At 33.6% G+C, this 17,674-nt stretch overlaps 1 protein-coding gene across 1 annotated transcript; it reads right to left on the reverse strand.

The window, feature by feature from the left end:
* Positions 1-1,520: 1,520 nt before the first annotated feature.
* On the reverse strand, positions 1,521-15,052 carry LOC122717076 (forkhead box protein A2-A-like). Its single transcript, XM_043940794.1, has 3 exons — positions 14,961-15,052; positions 8,503-8,998; positions 1,521-2,459 (listed from the first exon to the last, which is right to left on the reverse strand). The coding sequence occupies exons 2-3, from the start codon at positions 8,719-8,721 to the stop codon at positions 1,581-1,583; spliced, it is 1,098 nt and encodes a 365-aa protein (XP_043796729.1). The 5' UTR covers positions 8,722-8,998; positions 14,961-15,052; the 3' UTR covers positions 1,521-1,580.
* Positions 15,053-17,674: the final 2,622 nt, after the last annotated feature.

The following is a 17,674-nucleotide window of genomic DNA, read 5'->3' on the forward strand; positions in this document are numbered from 1 at the left end:
TGTTAAACATTAAATATATTATTATGCTCGATTTATCATTATCTATAAGGTGTTCGAGAATTATATATCAAATTATACAATATATCTTTGATTATTAAGTTTTTAATTTAATGCTGGTACATTATAAGAAAAATTTAAGAAAACCAAAATTTACATATCTATAAGATTGTCATTTTGTTGTGCGATGCATAACGGATTACCAATCTATGGAAGAATTATAATATATATAGATAATAGTTTTATTTCTTTATTCTATACAAATTTTTATTTTTATTTTATCATTCAATCTGTCAAATAATTTTCGAACACCGTATTTCATTTCTTTGCATCATTAATAAATTTTATCATTTCCTTTAATTACGTTTAGTATTATTATATTTATTTTTCTCAAGATATTTCATCCTAAAAAAAAAAACTTAGTTAAGTTCCATCGAAAGGAAAAAGAGAAGACTTACCATTAGCAGTGCCGTCAGTTAAATTTTGCACTGATTATTTTATGACTCGTAAACAAATTTTTATAAATAAAAAAAATGAAATTTGAAATATATTTTAACATATTGATATAATTTAAATATTAAAAATCTCAGTAAAAAAAAAACTATATCGACTCTAATCTTTTCTAATTTTTAATTAGAAACATTTTTTTAAGCAATGATCCAGTATCCGTACAAATTTATTGAGTATAAATTTATAACTTTCAAAATTTTCACATACTTCTTTAGAAAGTAACTCTTACTCTGCTTATTCAATTAGTTTATCCATTGTTTCTAATTGACCAGTCAACCAGTTGAATATTAATAATCCATAACAAGAATTTTAAGATAAGTTATGTGGATTAAGAATTTTTATAAAGGTTTACATATATGTAAGTATATACATATACCTACAAACGTTTAATTCTAATAAAATATCGTATTAGCTTGATCACTATGACCATTTGTCCAATTTATTTTGCACAAAAGTGATTTAAATAACATGTATAATCACCTACGATTAAATACCATCATTCTTATACTCTTCCTAAATTTCAGACTTAGAAACATGCCATACAAACTGTATTACACCAATAATCTACAGAACCGTTGCCACGATATCTCATTTTACTTGAACAAACTCTATTTAAAAAAAAATCTAATTGAAAAATTTATCAAATTCTTTCTTCGAATGGAAACAGCAAACTAATCAGAATTATACGTATTACTTTATAAGTAATCGAAATAATACCTCAGGATATCTATTCAATCAAGTTTAAAAGAGGAACTTCCTGTAATCATTTCCTCGATATTTCCTCAATTCCAAAAGCAAAACCTCTTGAAACATTTCGATTCATAGTTTCACACCACCAGAAAAGTCTTCCCTTCCTTTTCACGCTCGAAAAAAAATCTTCTCGAGAACACGAGAGAGAGATAGAAAGAGAGAGAAAGAAAGAGAAAGAGAAGCGCACAAACAGGATCCGTTAATTTCATTCATCACCAGAATCTGTGTATCCACTAGCGCCTCGTCTGAACGTCGATCGTCGCGCCACCAGCGTTCCAGTTCGCTTCAAATTATCCACTAGACACTAGTCGAATCTAGTAAATTCAGGTGGCAGTCTCGTACGGGACCTTACTCGTGGGCAGGCCGAACGAGAACCCGGCGTAAAGCGGTCTAGGTACCAAAAGGTGGCCCGAAGATCTCTTCTCGTCCTCGGAGTTACTCGAAATCTGTTCATCGTCCGGCGCGATGATATTCTCGATGGTGAACGGTTTCTTCTTCTTCTTCTGGCCAGGCTGGATACTCGTCTGATTGGAAATTCCAGCCTCCAACGGCGGACAACGAACTTTACCATCGGCAGACTCGATCGTGGCGCCTCTCGCGGTCTCCAGGAAAAGCCTGGAGTCAGTCTTTTCGGGGACACCAGCCTCTGCGTTTCCAGCGCAGATCTGTCTACTTTCCGGTATATCTGTCTGAAAGTAGGAGAGCTGAGACACGTACGGGGACACCTGGAAGCCTGGAAAGCTCCAACTTCCTGCCTGCAACAGGTTGCTCTCGTAACCGCGAAGGATCTCGTCCGTTCCGGCCAGTCTCTGTCGAACCTCTGGTGACAGTAGGTAGTAGCTCGATCCAGCCTCGGGCGTGGAGAAGCTTGGCGAGCTGTTGCCGCCGGAAGTCATGGTTAGGCGGCGCTCCTGCAACTCCCAACGGAGCAAATCGTCGCGAAGACGATGAAGATTGGCAACGGTGAGGCTGCTCGTCTGCGCGTTAGGATTTATCGACAGGACGGGCGAGGATTCGGAATGAGGAGGCGGCATGGCGGACGCCAAGGCCTGAAGCTCGGATTTCAACAGTTCCTTGTCGGGTTTGTGCAGCTTGAAACGTTTTCTGCGCCGTAGGAGGGAGCCATTCTCGAACATGGAGAGAGCTGCCGGGTGAAGAGCCCAGTAGGCGCCCTTGCCAGGACGGTGGGGCCCTCTTGGCACCTGAAAACAACAACAATTTTCCCGTGTACAGAGAATAGTTTCAACGTATATAGTGTGTGTGTGTGTGTATGTGCATGTATGTATATGTGCGCGTTTGTGTGTGTATGTATATATAACCTGTACGCAAGCGTGTGATATCTGTGGAATAGCCGATTCTTTTTATATAAAAGTGTTTGGATGGTTCGAAATATGATTTATGAAAGAGATGTATGACTGCATAAAGTCGTAAAATCTGTCAAGCATTAATCATTAATATTAATCATTAATTTGAAATAAACAAACACGGTATATCCACTTTGAATTATCATATTTAGCGGTGATAGTAACAGTTCAGAAATAACCGCAAATCAAATATGACGTATTATGCATTAGAATATTGCAATGCCATGCATCTATTAAGCGTGTAATGTTATATAAACAAAAAACAGCGTATAATGCGAATTTCTATTCACCGATGCAACTCGTTAGAAGCGTGCTTGCCTCGCGTACGCGCATGCATATGTACATACAGTCATTTAATTAGCATAAATGCATACAGAACGTTTCGTATCTACGCGAAGGAAACAATATTTCACGCGTAGATACGCACAATATGTATGTTTACACATTGTTACGAATTAAGAAACGGATAAGATTTAATATCCACCTCGTGAATAATAATTAGCCTTGCTAATTTTAATCATTAATCACGTCTTAAGGACGAGAAAAGAATATCCGTGTAACATAACTATAAATCGTTAAAATATAAAATTTCTTCTTAGTTAACTTTTACGCTTGAGACTGAAGAAATTGCGAGGAGTTTAAGGAGAAAGAGGAGGCGATCGTGAGATCAAAAAAATATTTTGAAATAATAATATTGTTTCGCGTTTAATTAATTTCGACGATTATTAAGGGAATGATATTCATCCCCCATAGAGATATTTTCATTCGAGACGAAAAATTCGAATCCCTCGAAGCTGATTCATTCAAAAAGAAAAGGAAAGAAAAAATTTCTGCTCGTCGCAGAAGCTCGATTATCAAGCACGATTCCTATTGCTCGTTTTTTCGCTCGTACATGTCGATGATCGTGCGTAGTTTATCGTTGGAACAGGTGCAATCAGTTATAAATTAAACGTTACGAGGCCATTTTTATGATAATTTCGCGGTAATTTCAATTTGAAGTGAAAGATCGTTTCGGATCGTTATAATTTGAATTTATTTTCATATATGGAGTGAGATATGGTTTTAAATGTAGCTTCCTCGGTCGGTAAGCAATAATTTTGACGGTATAAAAATAAAAAGAGGAAAATACGCGTAGTAGTATGGGTAAATGGGAGCTATTATAGAGACGAGAATTCAAATCCTACGCGAAGAAGAAGATATGGTTCGATATCGTTTATAATTATTGAATTAAATAATTGTACAAAATGATTATTTAAATGATCTCTCGAAATTATTTCATAACAAAAATATCGATAGAACGAACGATTACATAAATTCTTATCCACGCATAGATTCTTCTAGATCCCACTAATATCGTTAAATGTTTTTCTAAATATAAAAAAATTGCATGATTATCTTTACAATAAAAAAAGATTAACAATTTTGAATTCTAAATTCTTGTCACGATCAAACTCTGTCGCAAGCAAAAAAGAAAAAACTCAATGATTTTTATTGCTGTCCCAAAACGAGATTTAACTAATTTGTTTACCAATCGAATCGGTTGTAAACTTCGAACATTTTTTTTTTTTTCACGTGTCTTTAAAATTCGATCGAAAAATACCGGTTTGCGGATAACGAAGGTAAGAATGAGGCAAATCAACGGGATTCGAGAATCCACGGACTCCTCGTCACGGTGATCTATCTGCTCACCTTCCATTTATCCGTCGTACCTCTCTAACGTTCGTAACCTCGAAAACCTAGGCTAATATTTTATTCATTCCCTTTCGTTCCGCTGTGAAAATCTCTACTGTGTCTGCGCTTCCAGCATCAACAATTCAGCCATTTTTTTGTCCGCCAATATTAGACTTTAATTTAACTGCTAACAATAAAAAAATTACCTACTTAAATATTAACCGCTTTAATTCCTCAACAACAAATTGCTGACTCGACGACTAGAGGGCGGAAAAATCGCAATTCAAATTTCAATCTTTTCCTCTTTATTTTTGTCGGTATTATAAACGGCGTTGAGGTAACGTTTCGAGACAAGAAAGTTTTTCTCTTCTCTTCTGTTCTCTTTCTCCCGACCATCTGTTTCGCACCTGCCTCGACCTAAATCGTGGAACGCGATCGGCGAGGATCCACGGAAGGGGATCGTTTTGCTCTTGTCTTTCTCTCTTTCTCCTCTTTCGGTTTTTTGCTTCTGTAATTCGTGATACGCGGCTCTGGATCCGCGTAATGATTCGTAAGAATTCGAATTTGAAATTCTTGAGTATATATCGTTCGATTTTACGAAAATTTTATTTAATTCTAAATAAAATTTAATTATTGATCGATTAAAAATTTAATTATTTGAATTATTTAATTCTAAATAAATTTTCGTCTGTTAATATTGAATAACAAATTATGTAATAACTTTTCAACGGATGTATAATTAATTAACTCGCGCGATTATATACGTTTTGAGATTTCTTATTTTCAATCGTGCTAATTACGTTGGTATACTTTTTCTGAACATGGACAAAGATTAAGGAACTTTGTATCATATCGATTACCGATATTTAATAACATTGTCTCGAGATCATTTCATTTTAAAAATATTTCCGAAATTGTGCTCCATGCATAGTAATTTTATCGTTCGATTTAAATTCTCTAAATTATTTTATAAATTATAATATTATATATAATGTTATAAACATTATTATAAATTTTTTAATAACATAGCACTCGAGATCATTTCGTAAAAGTACTTTCAAAATCGCGTTCCTTGCGATAATAATTTTATCGCGAATTTTATCGTTCGATTTAAACTCTATTTATGCAAATACGATTAAAGATTATTTGCCATTATAAATTTTTATTATGTTTGAATATTTTTCCTGCTTAATCAGTTTACCCTTTCCTGTCTCCAAAGATTGAGAAAATATCGAATCATTATGATAGTTTTCTATCATTTTATAAAAAATATTTCCAAAATTGTGTTTCGAAGATATAATCTACATGGTAATTTTATGATTCGATTTAAATTCTCTATTTATGTAAATAAGAGAAAGATTATTTACCCATTATAAGTTTTTATTATGTTTGAATATTTTTCCTGTTTAATGACTCTTTTCTGTCGTTAAGAAAATATCGAATCATCGTGTCAGCTCTCGACAATCGTTTAGTAAAAATATTACCAAAATCGTGTCTCGAAGATATAATCTACTAATCTAGTAATTTTACGTTTCGATTTAAATTCTCTATTTATGGAAATACTTTTCGTTAAGGAAATATCGAATCATTTCATAAAAATATTACCAAAATCGTGAAGATATAATCTAGTAATTTTATATTTCGATTTAAATTCTCTCTTATGCTTTTTTGTCAAGGAAATATCGAATCATCGTGATATTTCTCGAAAATCATTTCGTAAAAATATTACCAAAATCGTGTTTCGAAGAAATAATCTACTAATCTAGTAATTTTATATTTCGATTTAAATTCTCTTACGCAAATAAGAGAAAGATTATTCGCCCATTATAAATTTTTATTATATTTAAATATTTTTCCTCTTTAATGACTCTTTTCTGTCGTTAAGAAAATATCGAACCACCGTGATATCTCTCGAGAATCGTTTCGTAAAAATATTACCGAAAAATATTAGTTTCGAAGATAGTAATTTTATATCTAGTAATTTTATATTTCGATTTAAATTCTCTGCTTATACAAGTAACGCATATCAGAGAGTTCAGTCGAAGATTATTTTCCGATTATATAAAAAAAGATTATTCGCCTGTTGTTTTCCTCTTCAATTTCTCTCCTACGTATAAAATGTAACAAGATAATGAAGAAATTGTGGAAAACACGAACGAGTATTCTTATTCCTTCTCCTTAATCCCATTAATCACACTTAACTGTATCCCTCGTGAATTTATCATTGAGGTTCTTCGCGCAACGAAGAATGCGCAAGAAGAAAAAGAAGAAGAAGAAGAAGAAGACAAAATTACTTATAGCACTGTTATCCTCGATACACCGAAGTGAGCGCATAGGCGATGCATAGGCGTAGATAATATCTACGCAAATCTGGAACACGCCGTTTCGTTTATAAGATCTAATTAGTAACAACGATTCCATATTATACCCGAGGGAAAAAAATAATCCTGTAAATCCGCGTGGCCACGCTTCATATTCCACGGATGTTGTGTACACACTTTTCAAGGTGGAAGAAAATATATTTCGCCCTGATAAATATCAAATTACAACTCTCGAAGAATTTTTACCGATTCATTTTTTTCTTTTCCAAGATGACAATAAATAATAAAAAATCGAATTAATTAATAATCTTTGCAGAAAGTTATAATATAGTATATATATATATATAATATAATACAGGAAGTTATAATATTATTTCTTTTTCCTTAAAAATCTTTTCCTTAAAATTTCTTCGAAAATATCGCTCGTAATTTCGAAAATTCGAATTTCATCGCAGCGAAGAAGACGAAGAAGAAGAAACGTAACGATAAACTTCCGTAAACGCTACAAGTTGAGAAGAGAATTATTAAGTTCCATTAATCATGTCTCCACTTTCTTTATCTTCGATCTTGTGCTTGCCAAACCAGAAAAGAATTCCCTCCAACCGAACCTTCCTCCCGCGTTAAAAAATCGTTATTCCTTCCTTAATTCCTTCCTCCTCCTCCTCCTCCTCCTCCTTCTCCTCTTCTTCTCTTTCCAAAAGATAGACACGAAAGATAGAGGCGAACGAAACAATCGTCCTCCCAATATCGTTGAAAAATCAAGCTTTTCTAACCTTAACCTGTTAAAATGAACAGCACTGTCCTTTTCTACTATCTTTTTCTTCACCACTCAAGATCGTTATAATAATAATTCAAAAATTCGTTCGAATAATAATTCAAAAATTATTTTCAATTTCGATTTTTATTCCTGAACTGCTCGAAATTACGAGTTTGTTACATTAACTCTTTGCTCTCCAACGGTGATTCTCGATCATTGTTGCGGCAATATTTATTTAGAATATCGCTTCATAAATAGGTTTCTAAGCTCTTTATAATTTTATGAGAATAATATATTGTTAAATGGGTAGATTTATTATTATTTATTCACCTTAAATTAGACCGTGATCGTGAGTCGAACGAAATGGTGTTAGTCCGAGTTTGAATAGAAATATTATTTTCAAAGTTTTTGAAATTTTTAAGCATGGAATATGAAATTAATTGAAGCGAAGATGAGTTTAATTTTTCGTTATTGAATGACAAAATTACTTTTATTCATAAAGAAATTAACGATAGAGATGAACATAGAGATGAAATAAGAGGTTTAAGAAGGCGAAAAATAACAATAATAGATAGCGAATGTGAAAGCAATAGTTGAAGCGAAGATATCGCAGAAGACGCGGGAAATTCGAAATGGATAACACGCATGGAATCGGAAAATATATCGCGAAGAATACAATTTGTAGGACCACAAGTTTCTTATTATTAATATAAATGTACCATTAGATCTTTTTAAAGTATCTTTTACTTAATGAACTTATTAATGAAATAATGCCTTATATACTTAATAACTTATTAATAACTTATTAATGAAAAAACGAATAATTAAAAAAGTTAGAAGGAAAGGTACTGTTGCTCTGCTTGCCCTGACAAACCGAGGATGCATCTTGCTTCGTAAAATAATATAGATTTTAATATTCGATAAATTTTGTTTCTTTATATGTAAAGATGCATAAAATATAAAAGTTTTTTTATCTGGAGTTGCTGGTTCGAAACATGCCTGGAGTGCATTAAACTATGTATATTATTAATTATTAATTATATTAATTATTTATTATTAATTATCTTGTTTTAATTATTTTATTTTAATTATTTCGTTTGCTTGCTCTAGGAAAAATTCGTGCTACGCATACCTTGATGAAGCAATCGTTGAAGGAAAGATTGTGCCTCAACGAGTTCTGCCATCTTCGAGTGTCCTTCCTGTAATAGGGGAAGCGATCGGCGATGAACTTGTAGATCTCGGCCAGCGGCAGCATCTTGTCCCTCGACGACCATATCGCCATCGCTGTCAACGAGATGTAGGAATATGGCGGCTTCTGGTCGCCGTAAGTGTCCCTCGACGGTCGAGGCATCTCTCGAATTCCTTCCTCTCAACTACCCCAATTCCTCCCCCTTGATCGAATTCCACTAGTTACTTTCCCTTCCTTCTTCCCCTCGCATCTTTCTTCCACGCTTCCTTACATCCCTCTCTCTCTCTCTCTCTCTCTCTACCAGTTCCAACCGGTGTTACTCGCGTTGGCACTTGCGGTGGTGCGTTATCTTCGATTATCCAGGGTTCCGCTCATCGTTTCATTCACGATCGGTGAGTGATAGGGGCGGTCGTGGATGGCCCATGGAGAAATTTTCGTCCTGAAAAGTGAGAGGCGGTTTTTGCAATGGAAATTTGTATATATGTGTATATATATATTTGTGATTCGTGTAATGTCCACTTGGAGATCTACTTGGACAATCGCAATCGTTGTGAATTCTTTTTAAGAGAGTTTGGAATGTAATTATTTTGGAATTCGTTTGTTTGTGCGAGGTGAAAATATAGCGAAAATATAGTGATCTGTTTGCCGTGCAAAGATACCTTGTCCAATCTTTCTTCTCGAATTCTGTGTTTCTATATATATATATATATATATATTTGTGGATTTAAGTGGTATATAAAAATCTTTACACATCAAAGTTTGTATGAACTTGTTTATTATTAACATTATTAACAAGTTTTATTAATACTTTTTGTCTTTTTTGTCAGCTATAAATAAAGGAAAATGAAATCGATCCTTTTTCTTTTTTTTTAAGGATCGAGTCGAGAATTCTGAGAACACTTTTTCCACCGAAGTTTCGTCAAAACAGATCAAATTAAAAGTTCGTTAAAATTTGCGCTTAGGTGATCCTATTCCTTCTATTATTTTTCCCCCAGATTTTTGAAAACTTTCGATGTAATTTTTATATAATTTTTATCGCGGCGAACGAATTCACGAGATTCGCGAGAAACTGGTGAGAGAGAGAGAGAGAGAGAGAGAGAGGAGGTGTTCCGAGAATCGAAAGGCCGAGAGAAGGCGGAAGAAGGAACGAGAGAGGCACGAGAAGAAGGACGAGGAGTTCGCAGACAACAAAGGGCGGCCTGAGGAGGAGGAAGGATTTTGGAGAGGAGAGTTGTGATGATTTCTTTTTTTTTTTTTTTTTTAATTAAAATCGATAATCGAGTCCACGANAAGGCGGAAGAAGGAACGAGAGAGTCACGAGAAGAAGGACGAGGAGTTCGCAGACAACAAAGAGCGGCCTGAGGAGGAGGAAAGATTTTGGAGAGGAGAGTTGTGATGATTTCTTTTTTTTTTTTTTTTTAATTAAAATCGATAATCGAGTCCACGATGGAGGAATATACGTGGGATATATTGTTAAATGATGGGTAATAAATATTTCAAAAATGAATTTGATCATAAGTGATCATAATTTCATTTTTGAGATTTTTTTAAAATTTAAAATTGAATAGAAAATTTAGTTTGTTTAATTGGTATTATTTATTAGATAATGAAATTCGGTTAGAAATAATTTTTATTAATTAATTACTAAATAATTGATTCAAGAGATCTCGATTCTTTAAATTTTTAAATGTTTAATGAATTTTGAAAAATAATTAATTTTTAATTATTAATTCAGTTTAAGAAATACTTGAATGAAGTTGATTGTAATAAGTATAAATATATCGATCGAGTCACAGGTACGATAAAATATCGTACAATATATATCTTTCTCTATTTTTAAACGAAATAAAAAATCGAAAATATAACAACTTTCTAATTCGAATCGCGTATAATAATTTACATAAAAGAACGAGGGAAGGAAAATGGAAAATTAAATTAAAAATCAGAAAATCGACCTTCCCGAAGAGTTACGTTGCAAGAAAGAAGAAGAAGAAGAAGAAGAAGAAGAAGAAGAAGAAGAATTTTGATTCCATGTAAAAAATGTATATTTTTTCTTTATTAAAACGGATAATCGCAGTCATAGAATTGTAGAAACGATAAAAGATCGTATAATGTGTATATATTTCTATTTTTAAACGAAATAAGAAATCGAAAGTGTAACAATTTTCTAATTCGAATCGCGTATAATAATTTACATGAAAAAACGAGGAAAGGAAAATGAAATTAAAAATCAATTTCGAATCGACTTCCCTGTAGAGTTACGTTGGAAGAAAGAAGAAGAAGAATTTTGACTCCATGTAAAAAATATATATATATTTTTTTTTTAATTAAAAGATCGATAAGTCACAGAATTGTAGATAAAAGATCGTATAATGTGTATATATCTCTCTATTTTTAAACGAAATATTTAATTATATTTAATTATAAAATTTTAAATAAGAAATCGAAAGTGTAACAATTTTCTAATTCGAATCGCGTATAATAATTTACATAAAAGAACGAGGGAAGGAAAATGGAAAATTAAATTAAAAATCAGAGAATCGACCTTCCGTAGAGTTACGTTGAAGAAAAGAAGAAGAAGAAGAAGAAGAAGAAGAAGAAGAAGAAGAAGAATTTTGATTCCATGTAAAAAATATATATATATTTTTTTTTTATTAAAAGATCGATAAGTCACAGAATTGTAGATAAAAGATCGTATAATGTGTATATATCTCTCTATTTTTAAACGAAATAAGAAATCGAAAGTGTAACAATTTTCTAATTCGAATCGCGTATAATAATTTACATATGGAAGAAGAAGGGAAGAGGGGTGGGGAGTTTCGTGACGAGGGGAGGTTATGGAAAATGAAATTAAAAATCAGAGAATCAACTTTTCCGTAGGGTTGCGCGCTGGGGTGGCGCGTTTTAAAGGGGTGTAATTGCGGAAAATAAAGTTTCGAATTGGTCAGATAAGATCGTGCTGCGACAAACACACATACACACACATATATATATATATACGGGAATAACTTTCGTTATCGGCGATACACGAGCCATTAACAATTAGTGGTCGCGTGAAAACGGCCAGTCTACGTATACCTATGTATACAGATGGCGTGTTCTACAAAACACCCTTTTTCTTTGTCGCTTGACCGAGAAACTACGATTTCTTCGTGAAAGAATCCTTCTTTCTTCCTTTTTTTTTCCTCCTCCTTTTCCCTTCCACAAATGACGAATTTATTCCAATAGCGAAACGAAATGATCGAGGATACGATTACATCACGTTCTCTGATCTTTCGAATTCGAAGAGACGATATATATATATATTTCAATAACGAAACGAAAAAATCGAGAATACGATTATATTACGTCTTCGAATTCGAAGAGACGATATATATATATATATTTCAATAGCGAAACGAAAAAATCGAGAATACGATTATATTACGTCTACGAATTCGAAAAGACGATATATATATATATATTTCAATAGCAAAACGAAAAAATCGAGAACACGATTATATTATGTTTTCTGATCTTTCGAATTCGAGGAGACGATATATATATACTCCAATAGCGAAACGAAAAGATTGAGGATACGATTATATTACGTCTTCTTTCGAATTCGAGGAGACGATATATATATATATTCCGATAGCGAAACGAAAAGATATTATATTACGTCTTCCGATCGTCTTCGAATTCGAAGAGACGATATCTTTCCGTTGAAATTAAAAATCAAATATTCGACCGATTATCTTATTTTAATGTATCTTTTTATCGACCATTTTTCCACGTGAAAATATCATTAGCACTAATGTATATATATGTACATTACTGCTAATGATATTTATATATATATATATATATATACAACTGAATGTTCGATCTTTATCTCTTAGTCATTCCTTTAACTTAAATTAGACGCTCTGTAATTTTCATAATAAGATAGATATAACTCTCGAACGAAAATATCGAATCTACCTTAATAATATTTTCATAGAAAATTGCTTTGAAAAGCCTCTCGTTTCTATACTCGTTTCTATATACGCGACATCTGTGGATATACACGCATACATACATATATGTATATATATATATCGCGTCGTACCTTACGTACATTGATATTAGGTGTACTTATGCGCAAAAGTCGGTACAATGAAGGCAGCAGTTAAATATAATCGTCGAGTGTATGCCCTTTTTTTTTTTCTTTACCACCTTATCGCGCGCAAATTCAGGGTATTCGGGATTCCAAGAGGATCGTTTTTACTCGATATTATTTCTCGATCGGCGAATAAGAAGAAAGTGTGCGAGCACGAAAGGGCGCGAGAAAAATGAAAAGACTAGTTTCCGTTCGCAACAACGTGTTGAGTTGATGCACAGGATGAACCGCCACTCTGCAAATAATAATTACAGCTATATATATATATATATATATATATACACTCGTTCCGCGAATATAAGAATGTTTCGAGTAAATGATTGGACGTGTATAACGGAGTATTATTTAATTATTTTTTTCTCCTTCTTCTTCTTCTTCTTCTTCTTCTTCTATCGTTTGTGTGTAAAATTATCTAAAGAAAAAAAAGAAAAAGAAAAAGAAAAGCGGAAAAAACTGTTCTTAATGTCCAATAATCATCGAAAAGTTAATAGAGAAGGGATTCGAGGAAACGAATAACAAGATAATATTTCGTTTAAAATAGCTTTTTAAAAAGCGCATTGTTCGTGTTTCGTGACAACAAACTGCCTTCTCGAACGTAAGTGGAGATGATACGGGAAAACATGATAAGACAGATCGATAATTACCAGAATTAAATCTCTCTCTCTCTCTCTTTCTTTCTCTCTCGCTCACTGTTGCATGCATCGCGAGGAAAAACATGGAATCACGAAATCGCACATTTTCTTCTAAAATGTTTGAACGGCACGTGAAAACACGGGGGAAATGACACAGCAGCGCGATAACATTAAATAAGAAAATAATCGAAACAATTATAATGGATAATGGATAATTGAATGGCTTTGAATTAAAGATGTTATCATCGAAGAAAGATTAAAATGTACGACCTGGTGTTTAGTAAGAAAAAAAAAGAAAATTAAAAAAATTTTCGATTTATTCGATGGAAGATTTTTTTTCTTTTTCTTTTTCTATATTCTCCTTCGAAATAAGAATCTTAAGCGCAGTTCTAGTGGATTTTTTACGATTGTAAAAATATTTAACGCGTTCCTTAAACTACATTATCGATGGGATAACTATGGAGATGAATAATGATGAAAAAGGAAAGGGACAAATCAAAGATTCGTTTCTTTTTCTTTTTCTATATTCTTCTTCGAAATAAGAACGAATCTTAAGCGCAGTTCTAGTGCCGTTTTTTGCGATTATAAAAATATTTAAACTATAAAAATATTTAAACTATGCGTTCCTTAAACTACGTTATCGATGGGATAAGTCAAGGATGAATAATGATTAACGGAAAGGGATAGATCAAAGATTCGTTTCTTTTTCTTTTTCTATATTCTTCTTCGAAATAAGAACGAATCTTAAGCGCAGATTCGTTTTTTTTTCTTTTTCTATATTCTTCTTCGAAATAAGAACGAATCTTACGCGCAGTTCTAGTGGATTTTTTGCGACTGTAAAAATATTTAACGCGTTCCTTAAACTACATTATCGATGGGATAACTATGGAGATGAATAATGATGAAAAAGGAAAGGGACAAATCAAAGATTCGTTTCTTTTTCTTTTTCTATATTCTTCTTCGAAATAAGAACGAATCTTAAGCGCAGTTCTAGTGCCGTTTTTTGCGATTATAAAAATATTTAAACTATGCGTTCCTTAAACTACGTTATCGATGGGATAAGTCAGGGTAGAATAATGATGAACGAAAAGGGATAGATCAAAGATTCGTTTCTTTTTCTTTTTTTATATTCTTCTTCGAAATAAGAACGAATCTTAAGCGCAGTTCTAGTGGGTTTTTTGCGATTATAAAAATATTTAACGCGTTCCTCAAACTACGTTATCGATAAGTATGAAGATGAATAATGATGAATGGAAAGGGATAAGTCAAAGCCTATCGTGGATTTATTCGAATATTATCGCGAAATATATTATAATTATTTATTTTTATGTTAATTCAAAATTAAAGGCTATGGTTAATCACTGGAGATTAAAAATAACGTCACGATTTTTATTTGTTTGTTGTTGCCAAATGCATACAAAAGGAGTAATAAACGGAATAAATGATTGAATAATTTTTCCAGATTTTAGTTTGATAACTATTAATCGTTAAAACGAAATAACTATGACTGGTAAGTGAAGTATGTAGATGTATATATCTATGTGTGTGTGTGTGTGTGTAATATTTTTATCTATTTGCATTAAATGTCAAACTTTTACACTATCTTAAATATGCAATTTCATACGTACTTTTTATTACGAAGAATGTCGAACGGAATCTTGAGCACTCGAACAATATCCCTGCAAGTCACTGAAAGTCTTCAAAAAATCTTGCCCCCTCTCATGCTTCACAGAGATTTACAGTCCATTCGAAAAATCCATAAATCCCACTCCTCTCCTTCCCAGATATCTCGATGTTCACTTTTACACAAAATTTCAACGTTCCAAATCAGTTTTCGGTCGATAATGATCAACTTGCTACGCGTAATCACAATCGTTTTTCCTCCCCGATAATCACTCAGACCGATTTTTCACCAATTTTCTCGGGGGAAAAAAAAAGAAAAGAAGAAGAAGAGGAAAAAACACCTGTTCTATTCTAAAAATGGCAGATCCAGGAAAAAACGTTTCCTCAAAATCTAATCGATTCTTCTTTCATAAAATTCCTCCAAAAGGAAGAATTTTACCATTTTTCGTAATAACGAACGAGGAGAGGAAAGGGTAGTCCTTGCGCAACACTCGAGACCGAATATCTAAAAATCTTCCATCTTTCGAAATCCATCCAATCCAAAATCGATCGATGGGAAAACCGTCGAGATGTGTCTACATCACCGTCCAAATCTCACCCCTTCCGGCGGTGAAGAATTCGAAAATCCATCTCTCGCCATCCGATTCTCTTCCCTCTCCGCCCGATTCCCTGCTCGAAAATAGCGCGTTGTCGATACGAGAAGATGGGCGAGTTTTTTGTCCACGGGAATCACGGCACGGGGAACGAAACAGTGGACCGGAAGCGACACCGTGGTATAAGCGCACGCGGCCGGAAACCGCGAGCGGTGGAAAACCGGAAGGGTAAAGGAAAATCGAGCAACCAACGTCGCGTCTCCAGGGACACTGCGCTCGAACGATACCCACACTCCCGATACGCCACCTCGCCCCCACCACGCGGCCTCCCGTAACGAGACGCGGCCCGATTGGCGCCGCGCCACGACGCCCACCGCGTCACACTTGACCGCCGAATTAGTGGGCGGGGCCTCGCCCCTCCCTCCCCCTCTACGCGCCCCTCCATCCTCTTCACGCCTCCGCGGACGCGACCCTTCTCCGTCCCACCTTCGCGCGAGTAGGCGTTCTCCCGTTTCTTGTCCGCTTCTTGTCCGCGTTACGCGCCCGTTTTGTTAACATTGTTTTCGTCGTGTACACGTTAAACGGCTTTAACCTGTTGGCGATCCACGGATGCGCGAATTCTCTCCGTTCCAGAAGGGGACACGGAAAGCGCAGAGAAAATTTTTTTTTTTTCTTTTTTCTTTTCGAACAGATGAATGTGCGAAATATGAATCGATCGTTTCGAGAATACGCTGTTGAAAATTGATTCCACGTAGACTCCACGTTTCCCGCTTCGTATTCGTATGTGAGAAAAATTGTAATATAACGGAGGAGTAAGGGTAGTCTTTTGTACTCCGCTCTGAATTGTTCACGGATGCGTAACCATGGAAAAAAGATATTCTACCATGGAATCTCTTTTGTTTTCGATCCAGCTATTTATTTTTGCAATTTTATAATTTAATAACTTCTAACAAAGGGAACCTGCGTCGAAGATTTTGATTTATTCGAAACTATCTTGCCTCGTAAGCGCCTCGTAAGCAAAGCGTTCGAGGAAAATTATCGTCAACTCGGTAAATCTCAAATAGAAATCTGTTGTTACGAGTTATTACAATATATATATAAAAGTCTCGAATTTTGAAAATTATCGTGACGCTTGGTATTTTGTGTAATTTAGTTTAGAAATTGATGATATGCTTGTAACGTTTTACAAAAATTCCGTAATAATAAGAGTAAAAGGAAAATAAAAGTTCTGTTCCGATTTAATCCTGGTATCGCACAGTGTATTTTATCCATATGGAGAATCACTGTTTCCATCGTATATATATTTCCAACTATATCTCGGTCGAAGAAAACTTAAATATAGATTTTAATGCGAGTTAAACTCGTAATTTGTGTCTAATAGATACTTATTTTAAATATTAAATAGATAGATGTTACAGTTAAAACTTTTCCTTTAAAAATCCTTTCTTTCTAAAATTGTATTACTTCGTGTTAAATTGATCGAGAAACATTCTTTCTCCATTTTTTTAACAATAATTTGTCACAAAATTGAAACAAGTTTTATATTCAAACAGAATGTGTGAATAAGAAAAACTTTTATATAAAAATTATATATAATTTATATATAATATATATATATATATATATATATATATATATTTATATTTTGAATTATTATTTCATTCCACACAATCAAAAGTTTGTTACTTTCGATCAAGTACCATTTCTCTCTCTCTCTTTGTATGTAGTCTTCGACATCTGACTGCATAGGACACCTATATATTTATCATAAAATAGAAAAAAAAAAAAAAAAGAAAGAATGAATAGCGGAAGCAGCTTTTTATTGCATATTCAAAACAGTAAAATGAATAATAGTACGATACTTACATGATCAAACTTACGGTTGCAATAAGAAAGCAATAAAAAAACAGGGAGGTATATATATATACAAAATATTATTTATCGTTACTGAAGTGTGGAGCAATAAAAACTTGAAACGAGTTAACGAGTATAGAACGAGTGAGAAGATTAAAACCTCCAACTCGTGATTTCAGGTTTACGTAAAGCCTCTTGGAAGGATGTAATTTAAAAATATTATCTCAGAATGATGCACTTCAAACAATCCTATATTATTTATATACAATAAT

The sequence above is a fragment of the Apis laboriosa genome, unplaced genomic scaffold (assembly GCF_014066325.1).
Source record: "Apis laboriosa isolate Shangri-la unplaced genomic scaffold, ASM1406632v1 scaffold4_cov146, whole genome shotgun sequence".
Taxonomy (NCBI): domain Eukaryota; kingdom Metazoa; phylum Arthropoda; class Insecta; order Hymenoptera; family Apidae; genus Apis; species Apis laboriosa.